The sequence below is a fragment of the Cotesia typhae genome, unplaced genomic scaffold, assembly GCF_013202065.1.
Source record: "Cotesia typhae breed Kobodo isofemale line unplaced genomic scaffold, CoteBio_Ctyphae contig_22, whole genome shotgun sequence".
NCBI classification, from domain to species: Eukaryota; Metazoa; Arthropoda; class Insecta; order Hymenoptera; family Braconidae; genus Cotesia; species Cotesia typhae.
In genome coordinates, this window is record NW_027423728.1 from 1138510 (window position 1) to 1162411 (window position 23902).

Below are 23902 nucleotides of genomic sequence, written 5' to 3' on the forward strand. Positions count from 1 at the left end.
TACATTCGAGCTTGCGAAATCTGTCAGAAAAATAAACTCACGCGAATAAAAACCAAACAGCCTATGTCCATCACTGATACACCCTTTGAACCTTTCGAGAAAATTAGTATAGATACTGTAGGACCCCTACCTATGACCCCTGACGGTAACTTACATATCTTAACGATTCAAGACAATTTTTCTAAAGCAGCTGCAGCAGTTCCTCTCCCTGATATCAGAACAGTAACCGTCGCAGATGCCTTATTAAATCATTATATCGCCCTTTATGGGTGCCCTCGCGTAATTCTATCAGATAAGGGCACCTCATTCACAAGCAAATTAATCCAACAACTAGCCAAAGTGCTGAAAATTCAAAGAATAACAACTTCTTCCTACTATCCTCAATCTAACGGAGCCTTGGAGCGATCTCACCAGCCTTTAGTCGACTACCTCCGGGCTTACGTAGATAAATTCAGTAACTGGGATCGATACATCCCAATGGCTATGCTTAACTATAATACCACTGTACATACGGCTACGAAATTCACGCCATATGAAATTTTGTACGGAAGAAAAGCGCGTAGTCCGACTCAATTTCCTGACTTCAGTAAAATCGAATCATATATCGATTATCTAGGCGACCTGATTAGCCGAATTTCCGAAATTCAACGAATATCTGCGGAAAATCTAACGAAAGCTAAACACGAGTCAAAAATCCGATCTGACAAACATATACACCCTGCAAAATTTAACGTAGGAGACTTCGTGTATACGTTAAAAGAACCTAGAGAAAATAAATTAGATCATTACTATACTGGCCCATTCAAAATAGTTGAAATAAACGAAATGGGAAATTTAACTATAGAAAAAGAAAACGGAAAACGGAAACTAATCCACCCGAATAAGGCTAAAACAGCCAACCGCGAAAATTTCGACTAAAAAGAACTTAGATTGTTTGTTTCAGTAAAAATACACATATCTAGACGCAGAAATCTACAAAAAATTTAATATGATCATTGCACCACTTCTCCTCCTGGGAATCGGATACCTGGCATGGGGAGCCGACAAGGTGAAAATAAAACCAATGGAGGCGAATCCGGGCCTACTATACAACCCATTCAAAAGAATCCACCTTATCAGAGAAGAATGGCAGATCATCAGCTCAATAAACATAAAAAACCTAGTAACTCTCTACCCCTACTTAAATCAAAATATATGGGAAGATTATGGGATATGTGCTCAAAAATTCAATCATTCATCCTGTATGTCGTACCTAAGAACCAATACCCACAGGGAAATATATGCTGAACTCGAACAAGAAAAACACCGGCTAAGGCAATTCCTCGAAGATCCTCAACTCGAAGAACTACATCCACAGAATCGCACCAAAAGAGCACCGTGGTTCGGCTTCGTAGGCTCAATTGCGCGAAAACTATTCGGAACCATGGACTACAGCGACAAAGAACATATCTCCAACGAATTAGACCAGTTATATCAAGACAACAAGGAACTTGTACACTTATCTCAAAATAACACCCACATTATTAAGAGTGAAATCAATGAAATCCTCAAACACGAAACGAATGTAACCAACCGAATCAAAGAATTAGCGAAAAGTTCAGCATCTCTGCAACAAGCTACGAATAAACAAATAACCGACATGCAAAGGATTCAACTGTTCTCAATGGTCGGCGATGAAAATATTCACCGAATGACTAACCACCTAAGGACTCTTAATAATGCAGAAAAAGCCATAGAGGAAGCAGAATGGGGAAAATTGACCTATTTAACAGTGTCAGCCAAACAACTAAACCAAGCCACCGCGGACATGATCAAAAAACATCCGACCTTAAATCCGCCACAACCTCTGGACCACATGGACATCAGCACGCCAGCGAAGGTGTCGAAAATAGAAACAGGAAAATCGAACGGTCACTTCCTGATATAATAATACCGTACCACTCTTCGACCAGACGCCGTGGCTAGCATATGAACTAAAATCACTTCCCAAGGCCGAGAAAATTGGAAACCAACTATCAACATTGACGATTCAGCCTACGTCAAAATATCTAATGACGGAACCTCCATTCGAAGAATATTTCCTCGCTGAACAAGATTACGTGGACAACTGCAAACCCATTGGACCAGACATGGCCTGCCCAACTGACATTCTCAAATCCTAGAAATAAAAAGAAAAAAAATTTTTTTTTACGAAACAAAGGTTTTTTTATGAAAAAAAAAAAAAAAAAAAAAAAAAATATTTTTCTTAAAATAATGCCTTACTTACCCTCTCCCCATACACCATTAGGGCCATCTGGTACCAAGTACCGTAGCCCTCGAAATTGGCCTCGCATGTATACATTTTTAAACTTTTCAACTGAAACAGCTCACGGTTTGAAGCACACTAACACTCTATCCGGCTACGTGAAACTCGAGAGGCAAGCGAAACCAGATAAGAAAAGATCATTTGTCAGCAAAATATGTACAGTGCAACACATTGCAGAATTAAAATATGAATTAAACTTAAATACAAGCACTAGATGACTACTCCTGTTACGGTTTTCACTACACTAAATTATATTAAGTCAAGTCAAAAAAAAAATATTTTTGTAAGTGGCTCTCGCTTATGGGGAAGGTGGCCATAGGAAAACCGAAAAACTATACTAGCTTCTCGCTTTTCCGGGGGAATGTTATGTCCACCCCAAAATTTTTTCTTTAAATTTAAATCACCCGCGCAAATGGAAGACTTCTCCATGCGCGAAAGCCACAATAAAATATAAGCTACGCGACTACTGGTTGACTAGCGGGGACTTCTGCAATCTCAGCACCGCGAGTATTTAAAAAGGCGATCAACAGCCAACGCCTTGTCTTTGAGCAAGTAATTTGACTTCCGCGTTTACTTGACGGGCACGTGCCTTGTAAAAGTCACTCATCTTAATTTGCGCTGCACTTAAGACGAGTTCAGACTCGGTTCAACCGGCAGGCCACGTATTGGTCTTTGAGCAATTAATTCGACTTCCGCGTTTAATTGACGGACCCGTGCCTTGTAAAAGTCCCTTATCTTAATTTGCGCTGCACTTAAGACGAGTTCAGACTCGGTTCAACCGGCAGGCCACGTATTAGTTATTAATTAAAAATCTAGAGAACCGGAATCTCAAAGTTCTAATTTGCCCTGCACTTAGGCGAGAATCCGGGCAGTAAGTTTAAATAAAATATCTCTAAAAAGCTAAATTTGCGCACTTTACCCTACGGGGACTGGAGGACGTTAGCTCAAATAAATAAAATTCATTAATATAATTTCGATTAAATAAAATTTGTGAAAGTGTAAAAGTTTAGGTGTTTATTAAAATAAATCTTAAAAAGAAGTGAAATTCCATTCGAGTTCGTTAATTTCGTAAGATAAGAAGCCCTTAGAATAAGCAGCCCAAATCCACCCTACTCCATCCGCTGCGAGAACCAACCAAAGGGCCCAATCAAGGAACAGGCGCTAACGGCTGCCCTAAAACCACGGATCTGACCATCAATAAAGTTCCTGTAACAGTAAGTACATCTACTCTTATAAAAATCCGTCAGTCTCAAACGAAGGCGTGGTAAGTTCGTATCTCGAAAACGTCCCACATAAATAATTAAAACAACGGAATTAAAACCTCCGTTGCGTATTCTTAAACTGTTAGTCCAAACCTCCACCGTTTACGCTACCGCTCTAAAAACGCCCTTGGACATAACAAGATCGTCGTTGGGCTACAGGTCGATGACGAAGAGATTTAATGCGAAATTGAACCACAATACACCAAAGGAATCGGTTTTTAAAAAAAATATTGGGAAGCGCAGGAACGTTCAACAATTTAATTTATTTATTCTTTAATTTATAAATCGAATAAAAATTTGAAATTTCAGCAAATTTCATCAAAATGACTAAAATGAAATAAAATAAATACAAAAAAAATTTTTTTTCAACGCTTCAGTTTGGCAGAATTGACCAAAATTAACAAACAAAAATTCGAAATTTTTAACAAGTTCGAATGCAAATTAAACAAAAATTGTATTCCAAGAAACCAACAATTGGATTCGCAATATAAAAAAAATAAAATAAAATCAGAAAAAAATGTCTTGTAAAAAAAATTTTTTATCCAGTTAAAAATCGCAAGTTTGACATCTAAGAATTTGATCGTAACAAAAAAATTAAGTCACAATTAATTATAACGAAAACAAATTTTTGATTTGCGTTTAATTCTTTTAAGAAATGTAACTCGGAGTTGATTTTTAAACAAAATAATTCGAAATGAATTAAAAAAAATAACATCGGCACACAAAAAAAAGTGGAATCTACTTTGGACCGGATCTATCTACCGACATGTTTTTCGACCTGCTGAATCCGAATTTCAAGTCTGTTTGGTCTGGTCACCCTCCAGTTTTGAGTAACATGCAAAAAATCTCAAAAAAAGGACAAAACTGCAGTCATAGCAATGAAAAAATTTTTGTTGACCCAGATTACGTATGATTTTGGTGTATTTCAAATAACTGAATGTAAATCAAAAAGTCCATTGGCATCGTGAGCCGTCCAAATAAAAAAAAAAAAAAAAACGAAAAATCCAAAAAAATGGCCATAAATCACGAAAAATTGAAGCTTTTGAAACATTGAAGCAACTTTCAAGTCACAAATTTTTCATTGATGTTTGGAATACTTCATTTTATACAATACCATATGTAAGTTTTCGTGTGTCTCTTTTAGTTTAGTCGAATGAGCTATTGGGATCTGCGCCAATTCGTTCCCAATATAAAGTAATACAGCTTTGAGACTCCTAGTTGATGAATTTATAAAGAGTCTCTACTCATCGTCTTTTTAGATGTAAGATTTTAATTGATCAACCAAGCTTTTAATATCGCAACAGTATACCATCGAGTTCTCATCGTCCTTTGTAATGAATTCCCGAAACTCTTCTTTTCTAATACGATAAAAAGTAGATGATGCTTCTTTAGCCAACCTGGGTCAACCGAGGTCTACAAAAATTTTTATTTCGAAAACTTCAATTTTTCATGATTCAATAATAAGGGCTAATTAACTTTTAGATTTAGGTTCAGTTATTTGAAATACACAAAAATCATACGTGATCCGGGTCCACAAAAATTTTTTCATTGCTGTGACTGCAGTTTTTTTACAAGTTTTGGCCTTTTGTTGAGGTTTTTTGCATTTTACTCAAAACTGGAGGGTAACCTGACCAAACGGACTTAAAATTCGGATTTAGCGGGTCGAAAAAGATGTCGGTAGATAGGTCCGGTCCAAAATACATTCCACTTTTTTTTTGTGTGCTGGTGTAATCAATTAAAAAAATTAATTCTATACTTGATAATTAAAATTAGGAAAAGGGTTGACCTTGAAGGCCATCCCTGCAACTTCCCGCTACTTTCGTAATTAAGCGTTGGAAATTGCACTTGTTATGTTTTTGAGCTCTTCGAGCTCGAAAATCTAATTCGCGTGTAGTTTTGAGCTCTCCGAGCTCAAAAGTTTGGTAAGAGTTTTAATAAATCACTATTTTTGTTATTTTCAAACCGCAATAACTTTTGAATGAATGAAGTGATTTTCACGTGGTTAGCGGCATTCGACACAGTTTTTCAAATTTCATGATAAACTTTTAAATACAAATTGATTAGACCGGAAATTTCGGTGTAATCCGAAAAAAAAACACTTTTTGTCGATTTTTTTCGTCAATGATAACTCACGAACGAATCAACCGATTTTGACTGGCATGGTGGCAATCGACTTGGAAGAGCTGATGTTTTTGGAATTGATCGGTTAAGCCGTTTAAAAGTTATTAAAAAAAAAGCACATTTCAAAAAATTTTTTTTGTAGTTTTTTTGAGATTTCTGAAAATCTACCGGTCCAAATCGGTTCAAACCATATTCAAAATCTAAGTTCAGTCAAGACGTTTCGAGTGGCGTCAACCGCGATAGAATCGGTCAAACCATTCAAAATTGATGAGAGGTTCACACACACACACACACACACACACACACATACCATCGCGGGAAGGGTCAGGGAAGATTTCTACGGTCTCAAAACGTCAAGATCTGTTGAAAAACTCGACTTTTGCAAAACAGGGTAAAAACAATAACTTCCCGATTTTTCGAAAATCTGCGATTTTCTGAGCGGGAAGTTAAAAATTCTCAATTTACGGATCTCCGAAATATACTTATTCGATACAAAAAAGAAAAAATTATTGCTCGCAGCAATTAATTCAAATAAAATAAACAATGTAGCGATCTCAATTCAAAAACAAATACAAGTTTTGCCAATTACCACTCGCATTCAAAATTTTACCATTCTGCGGCCGTTAACTGGTGCGGTCGGTAACAGCTTGTTACCTTTCGGGTACGCGGGAAAACAAAGCTCGAGATTAGTATCAACTTACGCTCGTAGGTGGTGCGCCGGTCGGGTAGCTGTCTGTACAGCTCTCAAATTCCTCGAGCGTTCCAAATAAAAGAACACACGTACAATTTCGATACTAATGCCGGATTACCTGATCACAATAAGCCGATCGGCTAGCAAGTTAAAAAAAAATACAAAAGTAAATAGTTCAACAAAAAAAATTAGCAAATAAAAAAATTCCACACAAGAATCGAAAAACACCCGATGGCACCGGGCCCCTGGGTGTCGTCACCCTCGTCATTAAAAAAAAAAAAAAAAAACCAAAAAAATTTTACCATGGCAGCGAAATTTTTCTCATCAAAAATTTTACAAAAAAAAATTAAATCATAAATAAAAAAATCAACAAATCAACTACTCAATCGCGAGTCTCGGTGATGACATCCAGGTGCACGAAAAGACTGCGATCGAGCTCACCCTGCAGCTGCAGTCGACCTCGTGGAAGGGCGTCGAAAATATCATCTAGGTTTTGGTATTATTGACTGAAGCTGACGGGGTCTACGTTGACTTCTCGGCGATGGCGTCCCTCTTGAATAACGGGTTGAAGTCCCCAAAAGTTGGTGACATTCACACAAATATTCTATCACGGTATTTTTAATTTACCGCGATGATTGATAGGGGTAAACGAGTACAAAAAAAAACAAAATCGATCCAATAAAAAATAAATAATCAAGCTAAACTCTGCGTCGTTCCCCTTCAATCAAAAAATTTTTAAGCAAAATTGCACGTAACGAAAAATTTTTTTCGATGCGATTCGTTCAGCGTCCGGATCAGAATTCGTTCGGCGTCCGGCCGTAACTTTCAGCGGTTATGTCGGATATTTTCTCGAAATCGATGTTTGGTCGATTCGCTGCTTAGTTCGTCGCTGTGCGTCCAGGTGGAGCCTCGCTCGACTGTAGTTGATCGATAAGTCCTGTCATTCATTGACTCAAATTCTCCAACTTTCCCTCGTCACTCGCCGTCGCTCCCAGATGTCTCCCTGGTTGTTGGTGGCTCTTGAAATCCCGGGTTCGTCCGATCGCTTTGTCTTAAGTCGCTATCTCTCTCACTCAATGTCCGACTCGGTACAATTTTTAACACTCATTCATCCATACGCAATTTCAAATTTTCGGCGCGTTTTCCGGCTTATTTAACCTCGAGCTTTGCATTCTGATCAGGAGGCCGCTGGGGCGATACAGGCGCGTCAAATCTCCACAGTCCATCAGCTTGGCCAACATAATCATACTACTGTTACGTTCCCAAATTTTGGGTGTAATTAATTTTTAAATTTAATTAATTTATTTAAATGTCCAGATTTTGACCTCATTAGGAAGTCGATAGACTCCAGGTGGGTCATGCCACTGATTCCTCCGCGAAGTACTTTTTATATATATTTTAATAATTCATATTTTTAATTTATTTATAATATATATTTTATATTTTACTTTTATTTTACTTGCCTACAGGTAGGTAATGGGTAGAGTGCCTGAACGCTGGCTAGCGCTCTGGGCGATTTCACCAGGGTGAGAACAGCTAATAAGCGCTCTCACCCTGAGGGTAAAAGTTAGGATATTTTGGATAGAATACCCGAACGCTGGCTAGCGCTCTAGGTAAAGGAACCAGGGCCGAACGCTGATAAGCGCTCTCAACCCTGGGTTGGGGTTCTAATAAATTTCAATAATTTTTTAACAATTAACAAAATTTATTATCAAGGAATTGGCAGGTTCAGCCTCGGATCAACAGAGATTTCTCCTCTGCTAAGTCCTCGGACTGACTGCTCCAGATAAAGTCTGAAGACAGAATGTCTCTGTTATAATAATTACAATAAGTTTTATAAGAATTTTGAGCGACGTTGCATCTCAGGTTACCCTATGTGAACATCAACGCAGTCCAAAACCCACAACGTAGACTGTTTAGTCTACTAGGCTGCATTGACGTTCTAGACATCTGTTATCTCGAGGTATTTCCATTACGAAATACCTCGGATAATAATTAAATAATTTAAATAATTATTTAATAATTTTTAAAATAGATTTATAAAACATTAAATAAATTTAAAATTTACGAGAACGTAACACTACTAATAATAATCGAAAAATAGAAAATAATAGCTCTAGTTTCTATAGACGGGAATTTTTCCTATGTCATAACATACATACATACATACACAGGACCTTGAAACGTCGAGATACGATGAAAACTCGATTTTCGAAAAGCGGGATGAAACCAATAACTTCACGATTCTCGAAAATTTTCAATTTTCTTAGCGGGAAGTTAACAAATGTAGCTGATTCGCGCTTTTGAGTTTTTCGAGCTTAATCTTCTAATATATAAAATTCTCGTGTCACAGTTTTCGTTGCCATACTCCTCCGAAACGGCTTGACCGATTCTTATAAAATTTTGTGGGCATATTGAGTAGGTCTGAGAATCGGCCAACATCTATTTTTCATCCCCCTAAATGTTAAGGGTAGTCCACCCCTAAATTTTTTTTTTAATTTTTAGACAAAATATTTAGTTTTTATTTCTTTATGATACAGCATACAAATATACATACAATCCTAAATTTTCATACCTCTACGATCAACCCTTATTTTTTATTTGTTAATTAAAAAATTTAATTTTTTTTGCAAGAATTTTTTTTCATTTTTTCATGACTTAGAATAAAAAAAATTCATATTACTCTCAATTTTCACCCTTCTACAATCAACCCCTATTTTTTTAAAAGAATTTATTTAAAAGAATTTTATATTTTCTAACCCCGGTCAATAGCTGATCAATAGGGTTTTGGTTTGCCAACTCCGCTTGGGAGGAGCATAATAGCAAGTTTCGTCGAGTGCAATTTTACAAATACATTTTAAAAGTAAACATTAAAACAAAACTATAAATTTGTTTAAAAGTTATTTAGGAAAAAAAGTAAAATTTTCAAATATATAATTAATTTAATCAAACTTATCATAAATATTGAAGGTAAAGTATTACTGTGTCTTTGTTATGATCCAACATTTATAATATTTAATACATTTATAATCCACATTTTTTATCCACAATTTTTACAAAAAAAATTGTATACTCCATTGCACAAAAAGATTAATATTGTTGACTAATAGTTTCAGAATTCGTTGTATATACAATTTTAAAAAAAAGTTACAATAAATAAAAGAAAGACCATTCGGCAGTCAAAATGGGAGTAGATTACTTAAATAACAAAGATAAATTTTTTGCACTATAATATTGATCATAATATATAAGTTCTGTTACAATAAAACAATGACATCAAAACAAATGTAAAAGTAAAATTTCATTAGATCTGTCTGAGAGTGTAGGAAATTTTTGGTCTAGGCTGATAGTGAGGTATGGAAATTAAAGTTTATGTAATGAGCTTTGAGGTGCAATTTACAAAAATTTTACAAATCATCGCATTCAGAAGTCATTTTGCGATCAAACAGTAAAAGTTCCAAATTTTAAGGAATTAGAAGAATTCAAATTTCTGTCATTCATAAACTCTTTAATCTAAAAAAATATATAAATATGCAAATTAAAGATTGCTTAATAAGCTTTCAGATGTAATTTACAGGAACTCGAGAGGATAACGTGTTCGATTGTTATTCCACGAAAATACGGTAAGAGTGAAAATTTCTGCGATTTTCAAAAATGTCTAAATTGCTGTCGTCCCTAAACTATTTAATTTGAAAAAATTAATAAGTTTGCAAACTAAAGCTTATTATATAAGCTTTCAGATCCGATTTACACAAATTGAATATAAAATCGCATTTAATTGTTATTGTACGGGAATACGATAAAAGTGAAGATGTTATCGAGTTTCGAAAATTTTTGAATTGCTTTCATTAAATAACTAACCGACAGATTTGGCTCAGCTTAGAACTTAACCTCAGAAATCGTCCTAAGAATGAGTATGTTACGTTTTATTAAGATCTTCACTCATATACCACATACGCGCACACTTACAATAAATAAGATACATTTTCATGCACTAGAATAATTCATATGGCAAAACAACGTTTGCCCGGTCAGCTAGTCTACTATATAAATAAGTCGGGTTTTCCTTCCTGACGCTGTAACTCAAGAACGCACAAACCGATTTCCACGGTTTTGCATTCGTTGGAAAGGTCTCGGGCTCCGTGAGATTTATAGCATAGAATATTCAGGAAATATATATACAGGGTGTCTCAGAAGTCGTGAGCCACCGGACAGGGTGTGGTAGAAAATTGGATTCTGAATAGAAAAGTCCTTTACCATTTTTCGATCAGACCCATAGAAAAATTACTACAAATTTATGAAAATAGACCAATGAGGAGCGCGGTTTAGCGGCAGAACGGTAGGCGCAAGAGCGAGCGAGTGGAAGCGCGACAGGCAATGCGTGCGCGCTCGCTTGCACACGTGTGATATCATTGCTCAGTTATAGCGGGATGCCCGCATGCAATAATAATGATCAATGATACTCCTGTAAATAAAAAAAAATTAATATTAGAAAAATCATCCCATAGACAGCCCCATAAAATAAAAAATGTGCGATTTTTTGATAATTAAAACTCAAATTTTCGGTGTCACCGAAAAATGAAAAAAAAAAAAGCCAACAGTCATATTCAATGATACCCCTGTAATTAAAAAAAAAAAAAAAAGAAAAGTTATAAAAGTACCCCATACACTCTGAGATACAGCCCCATAAAGCCAAAAATTTGCGATTATTTAATGATGAAATTCAAATGATCAGTGTGCACTTGAAGTTAAAAAAAAAAAAAAGGAATAAAAATAATCAGTGACACTACAGTAGGTGAAGAAAATTTTTAAAAATAAAAAACTACCCCCATAGACAGGGAGATACAGTCCCATAAAGCCAAAAATTGTGCGATATTTCAATAATTAAAATAGAAATTTTCGACGACTACTCAAAATTTCAAATAAAAATCTAGGACTAATAGTTAACTATACCCATAACAATCAGAAAAAAATTAAAAATTACAAAAACCACCCCATAGACACTAAGATACAGCCTAATAAAGCCGAGTATTTCGGGATTATTTAACATAAAAATTAAAATATTCACAGTGCATTCGAAATAGAAAAAAATACCAATCAAAATTATCAGTGGTACTTTTGACCATCAGACAAATTTAAAAAATTGTAAAAACACCCCATAGATACCGAAATATGACTTGATAACGCACAAAAATCGGGATTGCTTAGAAATTAAAATTCAAATTATTGGTGCCCATTGAAAATCAACAAAAGAAACCTTTTGTACTTATCGATTAAACTCCTGTGTATCGAAAAAATTATTATTTAAAAAACCACCCCGCAAACTCCGAATTATGATCCCATTAAGCTGAAAATTTCTGATTTTTAGTAATTAAAATGCTACTTCTCGGTGTCCGTTGAAAATAAATGAAAAGTATGAAAACTCATTTTCAGATATACTCTTGTAAGCAAAAAAAAATAAGATTTGAAAAAACACCCCATTAACGGCGAGATAGGACCCCATAAATCCGCTAATTTGTGATTTGTTAGTAATTGAAATTGAAATTCTTGGTGTCCATTTAACAACAACAAGAGAAACCTATTGTACTTTTAAATTACACCCTTAAAAACATAAAAAAACTTAACTCTTGAAAATCCACCGCATAGACACTAACAAACATCCAAATAAAGCCAACAATTCGCGATTTTTCAATAATTAAAATTCAAATTTTCATATGACACCGAAAATTTCGATATCAATCCACAAAAAATCGATAAATCGCGGCTTTATGGAGGCGTATCTTGGGGTCTATGGGGTGAATTCTTGAATTTTGATATTTTCATTTATTAAAAAGAGTAAATTGGAAAGTGGAATGAGTTTATGCTCTTTATTTTAAGTGGACACCGAGAATTTCAATTTAAGTCAATTAAAAATCGACAAATAGCGACTGTATGGGGATGTATCTCGGTGTCTGTGGGGTGGATTCTAAAATTTTGATTTATTATTTTATAACAGAGATAACATTAAAAAGTACAATAATTTTCTTTTACTTATTTTGAGTAGACACCGAGAATTTCAATTTAAATCAATAAAAAATCGAACAATTGTGGCATTGTGGGGTTGCCTCTCGGTGTTTATGGGGTGGATTCCAAAATTTTGATTTTTAATTCATAAAAAGGTTAAACTGGAAAGAAAGATAATTTTCTTTGAGTTATTCCGAGTTGACACCGAGAATTTCAACTTAACTTCACAAATAATGGAGAAATCGCAGCTTTATGGGGGTGTATCTCAGTGTCTATGAGGTAGTTTTTTATTTTTTTTCAATTTTTTTGGTCTACAGTAGTGTCACTGATTATTTTTATTGCTTTTTTTTTTAACTTCAAGTGCACACTGATCATTTGAATTTCATCATTAAATAATCGCAAATTTTTGGCTTTATGGGGCTGTATCTCAGAGTGTATGGGGTACTTTTATAACTTTTCTTTTTTTTTTTAATTACAGGGGTATCATTGAATATGACTGTTGGCTTTTTTTTTTCATTTTTCGGTGACACCGAAAATTTGAGTTTTAATTATCAAAAAATCGCACATTTTTTATTTTATGGGGCTGTCTATGGGATGATTTTTCTAATATTAATTTTTTTTTATTTACAGGAGTATCATTGATCATTATTATTGCATGCGGGCATCCCGCTATAACTGAGCAATGATATCACACGTGTGCAAGCGAGCGCGCACGCATTGCCTGTCGCGCTTCCACTCGCTCGCTCTTGCGCCTACCGTTCTGCCGCTAAACCGCGCTCCTCATTGGTCTATTTTCATAAATTTGTAGTAATTTTTCTATGGGTCTGATCGAAAAATGGTAAAGGACTTTTCTATTCAGAATCCAATTTTCTACCACACCCTGTCCGGTGGCTCACGACTTCTGAGACACCCTGTATATGTATATATATATATATATATATATATATATATATATATATATATATATATATATATATATATATATATTAATATTAGGGTGTGCCAAAATTCAATTTTCATGAAGAACCTTTTAAAATTAGAATTTTGAGTTCCAATTTTGGCAGGAGCTGTGTTTGGGCATTTCCTAAGATATTTTGGTGTAAGACAATTTATTTAATTTTCATAGAATTTTTTAACACGAGTTTAGTTTGGGTATTTCCGCTGAAATTTCAAATTTTGACCGGAAGTGCCCAACTTAATCTCCTGTTAAAAATTCTATGAAAATCAAATAAATCGTCTCACCCCAAAATATCTTGGGAAATGCCTAAACACAGCTCCTGCTACAAGCGGAACTCAAAATTCCAATTTTAAAAGGTTCTTCACGGAAATTGAATTATATATATACTTCTCACAAAAAATAAGGGAGCAGAAAAAAAATCCAAATTTTTGGGGGATTTTCAACAGGCTGTTACTTATACAAAAATGGTCGTACAGCAAAAAAGAACGAATTGTAGCTCTAAGTGTCTAGTTTTCAGATCTGAGTTTGAAATTTTTTTTTAAAATGTTTTTCGAGTAATCATAAGAAAACCACCGAAAAAAAAATTTTCTAAATTTTTTTGGTTTTGTTTTTTTTTTAATCTACGGACGTGGAAAAAATTATTTCGACTTAATCTCCATATGGACCGGATAGCTCTTTTAGTCAGCTTTAATTGGTTTTTTTACAAATCTCGATACGAGCATTTCTCGCTGAGATATCGGTGTTTGAATGGAAAAAGATCATTTTGTCCTTGATTATCAATATTTCAGCAACGAATGATCGCATAGAGATTTCGAGGTTGGTTTCAAAAACTTGAATAAATTCTCTACAAGGATTGGCAATTGAATTTTGAAAAAAATTTTTTTTTCAATCATTACATGAATTACAAAAAGCATCCAAAAAAGGGCTTTTTGTCGTTTTTTGAAAAATCAAGCGCCCAATCAAAAATATTGCGGAAACTACTAATGTTAAGTATGCCTTATACTGTTCAATATACCTACAAAAACCCTACGAAGTTTCATTTTAATCCAGCTAACCGTTTTTTTCCCACTTGATCGAATTTTTAAAAAAATTAAAGGAGCATGAATTTCGCTCTGAAAATTTGAGTGTTGAATAAAATATTCAAATAAACTTCAATAATGTTCTTGTATAATAATTTTAGATAATAAAATTTAATGTTAAATGAAAAATTAATATTATAAACATGTTATAAATAAATTATAGAACTTGACAGTTAAACAATTTATAATAAACAAATATCAAACAATGAAATTCTAAAATAATAAAGCAAGTTGATAAAATCATAAAAACGGAATATTACTTCAAATAAATAATTAAATTCAAAAATATAAGAGATGCTTGATTCAAGTATATATTTATTCATACGATTTAAATAAATAATTTTATGTTAAAGAGAACAAATGTATGTATTTGTTATGTCCACCCCAAAAATTTTCTTTTAAATTTAAATCACCCGCGCAGATGGAAGACTTCTCCATGCGCGAAAGCCACAATAAAATATAAGCTACGCGACTGCTGGTTGACTAGCGGGGACTTCTACAATCTCAGCACCGCGAGTATTTAAAAAGGCGATCAACAGCCAACGCCTCGTTTTTGGTTCTCTGCTTTATTTTTTGGCAAATTTAAATCTCTAATTCAGGGTTTCCCTAACCATGGGTCGCGACCCACTAGTGGGTCGCGAGCGAATATAAGGTGGGCCGTGTCTGTAGAACAACACACCAACCGATCGAGACGACCGCCCGCCGCGCCGGCCGGGCCGAACGGATTGAGCGCAAGCGGCGCGGTGGCTCGCGTGCTGAGGGGGGGTGGAACGCGGGAGGCGAACGAACGCATTTTGAAGAATTCAGAGCGAGGCGTCTTTTGTTTTGTGAAGTTCATTCCGCGTTGAGTTGTATTCGTTAGCGTATGTCATTGTTGTAATCTTGCGAAAATTATTATTGACGTTCGACGATAAAAATGGAAAAGTGGTTAAAACGGGGAGCAAAAACTACCGCGCCGACGTCAGTTGATTGCGAAAATAATAGTGGAAATGCAGATGATATTTTGAGTGACAAAAGCGGCACTGAGCCTGACTTCCAAATGCCCTCCACGAGTTTGCATGACACAAAACGTCGAAAAGTTTTGAGAAAATATGACCCGGAATATCTGAAGCTAGGATTCACTTGGAATCATGATACGACAGATCCACGTCCTCAATGCGTGATTTGCTACGAAATATTGGCGAACGAAAGTATGCGCCCCAGTAAATTGACACGTCATATAGAAACAAAGCATTCCCATTGTGTGAACCAGCCAGTAGATTTTTTTCAAAAAAAAATGTTAGAAATGAACTCTTCAAAAAAAATTGTGTCACATTTCGTGAATATCAATGAAAATTCTGTATATGCATCGTACCTCATTAGCTTACGGATTGCAAGAGCAGGTAAGCCTCATACTATTGGCGAAGACTTAGTGTTACCATCGATTAAAGATGCTGTTGGAGCGATGTTTGGAGAGAAAGAAGTCAAAGAAATCGAGCGCATACCGCTATCAAATAATACTGTTACGCGTAGAATTGACGAAATGGCTGAATGGACAGAAGATGAATTAATCCGGAGAATCATTGATAGTAAATATTACGCTCTGCAACTAGATGAGTCTACTGACGTTCAAGGTCTATCTCAATTAATAGTTTTTGTGCGTTATATATGGCAAGAAGACGCGCATGAAGATATGTTGTTTTGCAAGCCAATTGTTCGTGGAACGGCTGAGGTAATCTTCAATTTAATCGATAACTATATAAATGAAAGGTATACAGTGGAAGAACTGCGTCGGTATATGTACTGACGGTGCGAGGGCCATGTGCGGGAAAAATAGCAGTGTTGTCACAAGAATTCTTGAACAAAATCCTTGTGCTTTGTGGACACATTGTAGCCTCCACAGAGAAGCACTGGTTTCCAAAGCATTGCCTGATGATTTCCAAACAGTACTAAACACAGCTGTTAAAATTGTGAATTATATTAAAACAAGACCTTTACAAGCTCGCTTATTTAAAAAGCTGTGTGAAGAAATGGGTAGTCATCATACATCTCTCCTTCTGCATACGGAAGTTCGCTGGTTATCCAGGGGAAAAGTACTGGCGCGATTAGTGGAATTACGCAATGAAGTTATAATTTATTTGGAAGGAAAAAATGAATATATTGAACATCTGAAGGACGAAGAATTCATTCTCAAGCTCACTTATACAGCGGATATTTTTTCGAAGTTAAATGAACTAAATTTGTATTTACAAGGTTCAAGCGAATTACACATTTTTGCAGTCCATGATAAAATTCGCGCGTTCATGAAAAAGCTTTTGCTGTGGAAGAGTTGTATTGAGGATGGAAGGTATGATTGTTTTGAAACACTTGAAACTTTTATTGTTGAAAATCAAGTACGGCCACAGATGAACGTAGTGTCTGCCATTTCCACCCATTTATCCTCGTTAAAAGAAAACTTAGACGACTATTTCGGTGAGGAGATGAAAAAGCTCCATTCATTGGATTGGATTTGCAACCCATTTCAAGACCACCTACCAACTGGTATGTCAACAAAAGCAAGTGAAGAACTAATTGATTTATCCGAAAATTCGTCACTAAAAAATTGTTTCAATCGTAAGCAATTAACAAAATTCTGGCTCTCGGTTGCTGGTAACTATCCATGCCTGTTTGATGAAGCTATAAAAGTCCTCCTCCCTTTCACTACCTCATACCTATGTGAGGTCGGATTCTCTAATATGGTGAACATTAAAACTAAATACCGAAATAAATTGGACTTATCAAACTCACTGCGCTTAAAAATAACTCGGGTTGAAGTTGACGTCAAAACTGTGATGGCGAAACATAGGAAACAATTTCATCCTTCCCATTGAAATAACCTTTTAATGTACAATAGTTATTTAATTAAGTAATAAAAAATTGCATTAACACTTCGTTTGTTATTTGAAAAGTCCGCTATGAAAACCGTTACCAAAATGAATAAATCGTTTGAATTTCCTACAGGTGGGTCCCAAATTTGTAAACTTGAATTAGATGGGTCGTAGCCAAGACAACTTTGGGAATCACTGCTCTAATTAGATCTTTAAAATCTTCTGAAGTAATGAGATAGTGTTTTGGTTGTTCAGGTGTAGGCAAAAACTCCTTATCGGAATTACTTTTATAAGAACTAAAAGATGAGCTACTTTTCTGCGATAATTTTTTTGGTGGCTCAGGTACTGGTCGTGTCAGGTCGTGAGCAATTGGAGTAGAAGAAGATTCGAGGTCAGGATATTCAATAGGTTTTGCATTTTTACCTCTACGTCTTTTACTCGGATTCACCATACAAAAGTAGCAGTCAGTAATATGGTCTTTTGGTTCTCGCCAAATCCTTGGTATTGCAAATTTCATAGACCTTTTCTCACCTCGATACCAACCTAAAAATATAAAAATAAAAATTAATATGTCTATTATATTGGATTCATCGCTTAATTAAATAAAAATTGCTTACCTTCCAAACACCTTTTACAATAACTACAAGCAACATGTGGAGCCCATAGCTTATGTTGATTCCGTACAGGACAGTCAAAATATGCTTCATAGGCTTCACAGAGAACGTGAGATGTCTTTAGTTCATTTTTCACTTCTCGAACTTTAATAAATTGACCACATATAAAACAAAATGCATCATCATCGTATTTGCACTTTCGTGACGACAGTTTAAGTTATTCTGGGCTTGTACATAACACCTGATGGTTGTTTATCACTCGGGTGCCATCTAGCAGCACAGTGTAAACGTTAATACCCCATTCTCACCTCGCGGTCTTTTTAAAAATATTAAAATCAATTAAAATTTATGAAAAAATTGAAAAATGAGTATTATTATTATAACTATCACAAAAGCAAACTTTATACCGAAAAAAGATATTTTCTTTTTGTTTTTGTGCATAACTAACTGGAAAATAATAGTATAAACTTTAGGACAAAGAACGAAAATTTTTTTTGTAGAGTCGTGTAATTAAAACAACGGAATTAAAACCTCCGTTGCGTATTCTTTAATTCATTAGTCCAAACCTCCACCGTTTACGCTACCGCTCTAACGCTACCGACATAACATATTTGTCGATATGTAAATGCACTTACGTATACACAAACACATAGATGAGTAATAGAAGATAGGAATAAGTGAGAAATCGAATTTACACTCTGATCCCAATAGAGGGGACTCATGCAACATTGTAGACAAACTAAAAAGAGAGTATAAAGGCCCAAGAAAACAGGCAAATAATTGAACGCTGTTTTCCCCCAATTAGTGAAAATTGGTGACGCCTTAAAAATCCATACTTTAAGATTTTCACTAAAAAATATCTCTCGTTGTCTTAGTCGTCCTAGTCTAAGTACATCTTCAAAAGTTCTTACTAAGTTTTGAGACCACGTGTAGAAGTAAAATTAAATTGTCCTGTGAAGTGAATTTAAGTTACGTAATGAATAAATTTAAACGAATCAACGAGAAATAATCAACAAATCTGATATAATTTGAATTATTAATATTTATGAATTTAGAAATATCGAAACTCGTTATATGAAAGAAAAAGTTAACTATGAATCATTGCATAATGATTGTAATTGTTGTAATTTAACTAGTGATATTAATTTTGGATTTAATAATATATGTATTGAAATGTATTAAAGCAGTTCTGAAGTTATAAGAGATTTTCACACACACACACACACACACACACACACACACACACACACACACACACACACACACACACACACACACACACACACACACACACACACACACACACACACAGATAGAGAGAGAGATTGATTGATTGATTGATAGTTTATTAATGCCAAGGCACAAGCCAAATGGCAATTTTAAATACAATATGATTTACAAATACAATAATAATAGAAAAATTATATAAGTACATAAACTATAATAAAGATCTAATATAAAAATTTATATTTATTTTATCTGATTCAACTAACATACTCAATAAATTATTCAATTAATAACAGCTGATAAAAGAACAAAGTTGGAGAATTTAACACTTAGAATCTAACAGTAATTATCAGAGAACTTATCACTTTACAATAACAAAATTAATAATCCAAATTCAACAAATGGTCAAAAATTTTATTTTTGAACACTTCAAGACTAGATGAGTTTACAATCTCTTCAGGCAGTTTTAGTGGAGCTATTAGTTGAATCAGTTGACTGTTAATCTAGTTTAGTGAGATCAGAAACACATTTAATTTTAATTATTTCAGAGCCATTTTCTCTTTTAGCAAAAATTTGTCCACTTGTCACCCAGACATACTTGATCTATTTTAACTTAGCCTTTTCTTTAGTTTGTAAAAGTAATTTATGTGTCTCTGGTAATAAAAATTCATTGACGTATATAGCAAATGTGGAATTTTGATCAACATAGTCCGGAAACACAATTTTAGCCAAAAAATTTTTTGACTTGCGTTTCGAACTTATAATGAAATCACGTACTCGAGAAGACTTCAAATCAATAATGTAGGAATGATAGGTAGTCTTATGTTGTTTAGATCTATCTTTATTTACAAATTTACGAACACTCAAAACATCGCTGACCAAATGTGGTAACTCTAGAGCATTTAAAACAGCGGACGGAATTTCAGAAGGTGATAGTTTATCAGCCACTAAATCAGGAATACCTGAGATTACCAACTCAGTAATACTTCCTAATAGAGATGAAGGAGATGAAGCTACACTGTTTTCAAGAATAACTAGTTTGCTCAGATCAGCTAGTTTATTATGCATTATATTTATGTTAGTTTTACTGTCTTCTTTTAATTTTTTGATGTCTAAGTTTAATTTCGAAATTGAATCAGCATTTATTTTAACATTTTCCTTAACTTCCGAAAGGTCAGACACAGTAGCAGCTTGCGAATCTTTGAGGTCAGCGATTTGCGTACTAAGTTCCTCAAGTTTCTTATTTACCAACATGTTGGATGATAAAAACTGTTCCATCATAGCTGTCATCTTATCGTCAAGCGACTTTTCAGACCAATTTGAAGGTAGCTGGGCCATTGTTGGAGGTGTGATAGGTGAATGAAACACTGAGTCTGGACCAATCGATATCGGTGTATTTGGTGTGACAGGTGATTTCAATGAGGTTGATACACGAGCTGTTGATAAACGAACAAGTGAGGTAGATCCGCGAGCTTTAAATGTATGATCAAGAGGAGAAGAGCTGGCAGATTTGAAACTGGAAATTGAAGAGGTATTAGAGCTAGTAGATTTTATCGAGGCAAGTCTTGTTTTTGTTTCTAAATTTCCCAGGAGATAGTTAAATTGTTTTCTGCAACAATCAGTCAGCGGCCTGTTTTTTACATAATCTCATGCACAACCAGGATGAAAATGCTGTTGACAAGTGTTACAAATAACAGATGATTTAACAGGTCTCTTGCATTTAATACATGTGTCAGGCACCAATGGCATAACCAGAAGATTGAAAGTAAAATTAACCTTCTCAGTACACACACTATTGGTGCTTTGTAAATTCTCAATTCATAACAATTAAATGGTCAGAAAGAATTTGATAGAACTTTACTGACAAGTTATCACTGATAGAAGGTAAAGTAAATGGTAAATCACTAGGTAATTAGCCAGTCATGAATAGTGTCACTTAAACCTCCTTGTTGCACACACTGTAGATCAACAGAGTAGTTATCAAATAGATGATATTTTTCAGAACTGGTAAACTTCAAGTGAGAGTTGACATCAACTGACGCTAATTTGGCTAACAATCCACTGTACACTAAAACCACTGTCAACTTAACCTCTTCAATGATGAGTAATTTATATTTAATTATTTTTCAATCCACAGCGAACACATAAGGAAAATTTATATGTCAATCTGCAGATTGCAATTTGTTGCTTGCAATATTTCTGAAACAAAAAATGCCCGGAGGCAATTTACAGCAGAAAAATGTTGCAAAAACAGAGCAAAAAATTAGCGTGTTTATGTACTTACAGAGAGAGAGAGAGAGAGAGAGAGAGAGTATCCTGCAGTAGTGAGCGCTCTCAATCAAACTAATACTAGCAGCAGAAGCGCAGTATATGTTCTCGCTGTCTTCTCTCAGTCATTAGAAGTGCCTGTAGAAGATACTAATTTTAGCTACAGTACCATTCGAAGGCGTCGATTAAAAGCAAGAAAAGATATTGTACATGATTTAATTGACAAAATTCAATTTCCCAACGATCTTTTTCTTTACTGGGATACGAAAGTTGTTGTAGACGTTTGTGGATATAATAAAGTCAATAGGCTTGCAGTTGTTGAATATGGCTCAAATTTCGAACAATAACTCAACATACCAAAAAGGGGAAAGCGGAACAGGAAACTTGTTTACCGACAACATCAGGTCCAAATGTTCCTACGTTTAAATGATTCCGGCAAACTTGACAAAATATAGATCAACCTTGATTCAGAAAGATGATTTGAAATGATTACCTCCATGTTAATTGTATATCTATATAGTATTAAAATCCGATGTTTTTAAATCATTTCAAATTAGATTTCTTAATCAGGGAAAGTAATTACATAACTGGATGGGACAATGAAATTACATCCCAGTCAGCATCCAAATCAGAAAGACTTCTGGAAGAAGTCTTTTCAAAGACGTCCATAAGAAGTCTAAATATGATGTCTTAACGAGTTCATCAATCAGAACTCTTAATCAAGAAGTCGACAGGAAATCTTTTGACAAACTTTGTAAGACTTCTAAAATATGAGCTCTTCAAGTAGTTTACTTACTGAACTCATAAGACATCAATAATCTGAGCTTTTTAAGAGGTCTTTTTTCTGACTTCGTAAGATGTCATGAATATGAACTCTTTCAGAGGTCTTTTTGCTGAGGTAAGATTGAATTGTATTGGCGCATGCGCACAACGATAGAAATTTTATTTTTATTTTTTATCTCTGTTTTAATATAACCTATAAGTGTATGGTACGTTTTCTGTTTACATTCAGCGTCGAATTGCAAAACTTTAATTTAGTGAAATCAATTAATTATTTATAACCAGTGATTTCGTAATTTGTAAATTAAAAGTTCTAAAAATAATGTAAGTGCATATTCTTAGCTAATTAATATTTGACTGTGTATGATATTTCATGTTTTTATCAGTGATAAATTTGAGAAATCATTCGATTTTAAAGGTAACGTATACATTTATCCAAAAAATAAATATAAATTATGATTTTTTTAATTTAAAATATTTTTTCTCAAGATGTCTGAAAGAAAAAGATTCAGTGAACTGTCTAAGAGTCAGAAAAATCGAAGATTGAAAAAACGCTGTGAGCAGGCAATTTTGGAGACTGCACGTGCAAAAGCATCGGTTGATACTTCGTTTGATAATGATCCAGTTATTAATAACAGTGTAATGAACAACGACAATAATTATGACAGTGATGATTTCAGTTTATAGTCGATTCATTTAGATAATACCGTAACCGATATCTCTTTAAAGACTTACACAGATAATAATGATAATTCTCATTGTACAACAACAAAAACAACATCAACAGTAACAGCAACAACTACTACAACTTCTATCACTTATAATAATAATAATAATAATTGTGATATCGAAGTACCAATTCCTTTAACCAAACAATTAGCTCAATGGAAATGCGAATTTAACATTACTCAAGCTGGATCAAGTGCTTTACTAAAAATTATTAGAAATGTGGAGTCAATAGAAGAGTTAAAAAGTCTTCCAAATGACAGTCGTACCTTAATTGATACTCCTACAGATACTACTATTCGTGAGGTTGCACCAGGAGAATATTTCCACTATGGACTGAAAGATGGATTAATTGATCAATTAAAAATTGTCGATATAAAACAGATTACAGATATTATCCAGATTAGTATACACATTGATGGTTTGCCAATATCGAAGAGTTCAAAACGACAACTGTATCCTATACTGGGAGAAATTTTTCCAAAAGTCTCTGTACCATTCGTTATTGGTATATACCATGGACTGAACAAACCAAATGACTAATGAATTTCTTCAAGATTTCATTAATGAGTACAAAAATCTGAGAGAGGAAGGTTTCGAGTATGATAGTCATAAATTTAAAGTAATTATACGGGCTGTCATTTGTGATTCACCAGCGAGAGCTTTTGTAACCTACACAAAAGGTCATGGTGGTTTTTATGGTTGCGGTAAGTGCATTCAAGAAGGAGAATATAGTGACCATCGAATATTATTTCTTGATATGGATGCACCATTACGCACTGACTCGAATTTTATAAATCGTTTAAATGAAGATCATCATTTAGGAAAATCAGATTTTGAAGATATTGGTGTTGGTATGGTGTCTCAATTTCCAGTGGATTACATGCATCTTGTTTGTCAAGGAGTATCAAAAAAATACTGACTTCGTGGACGAAAGGATGGCGACTAAATGATAAAAATTACTTAAATTAAGTCACAAAATGACTGAAAATCAATATTATTATTATAATTATTATGAGTAT

At 34.4% G+C, this 23902-nt stretch overlaps 2 protein-coding genes across 2 annotated transcripts in view; one reads left to right on the forward strand and one right to left on the reverse strand.

Annotated features, from left to right (window-relative positions):
• The first annotated feature begins 15335 nt into the window (after positions 1-15335).
• Positions 15336-17390, forward strand: LOC141524052 (zinc finger BED domain-containing protein 5-like). Its single transcript, XM_074237697.1, is given in 4 exon segments — positions 15336-15919; positions 16007-16162; positions 16164-16695; positions 16738-17390. Coding segments are annotated over 4 exon segments (1803 nt in total). The 3' UTR covers positions 17269-17390.
• A 4004-nt stretch (positions 17391-21394) lies between these two features.
• The window catches only part of LOC141524586 (uncharacterized), a 58248-nt gene continuing 55740 nt past the window's right edge, over positions 21395-23902 (reverse strand). The window contains exon 2 of the mRNA XM_074238604.1: positions 21395-21512. Within this exon, the coding sequence (XP_074094705.1) occupies positions 21496-21512 (17 nt within the window). The 3' untranslated portion in view covers positions 21395-21495. The remainder of the gene's footprint in view (positions 21513-23902) is intronic.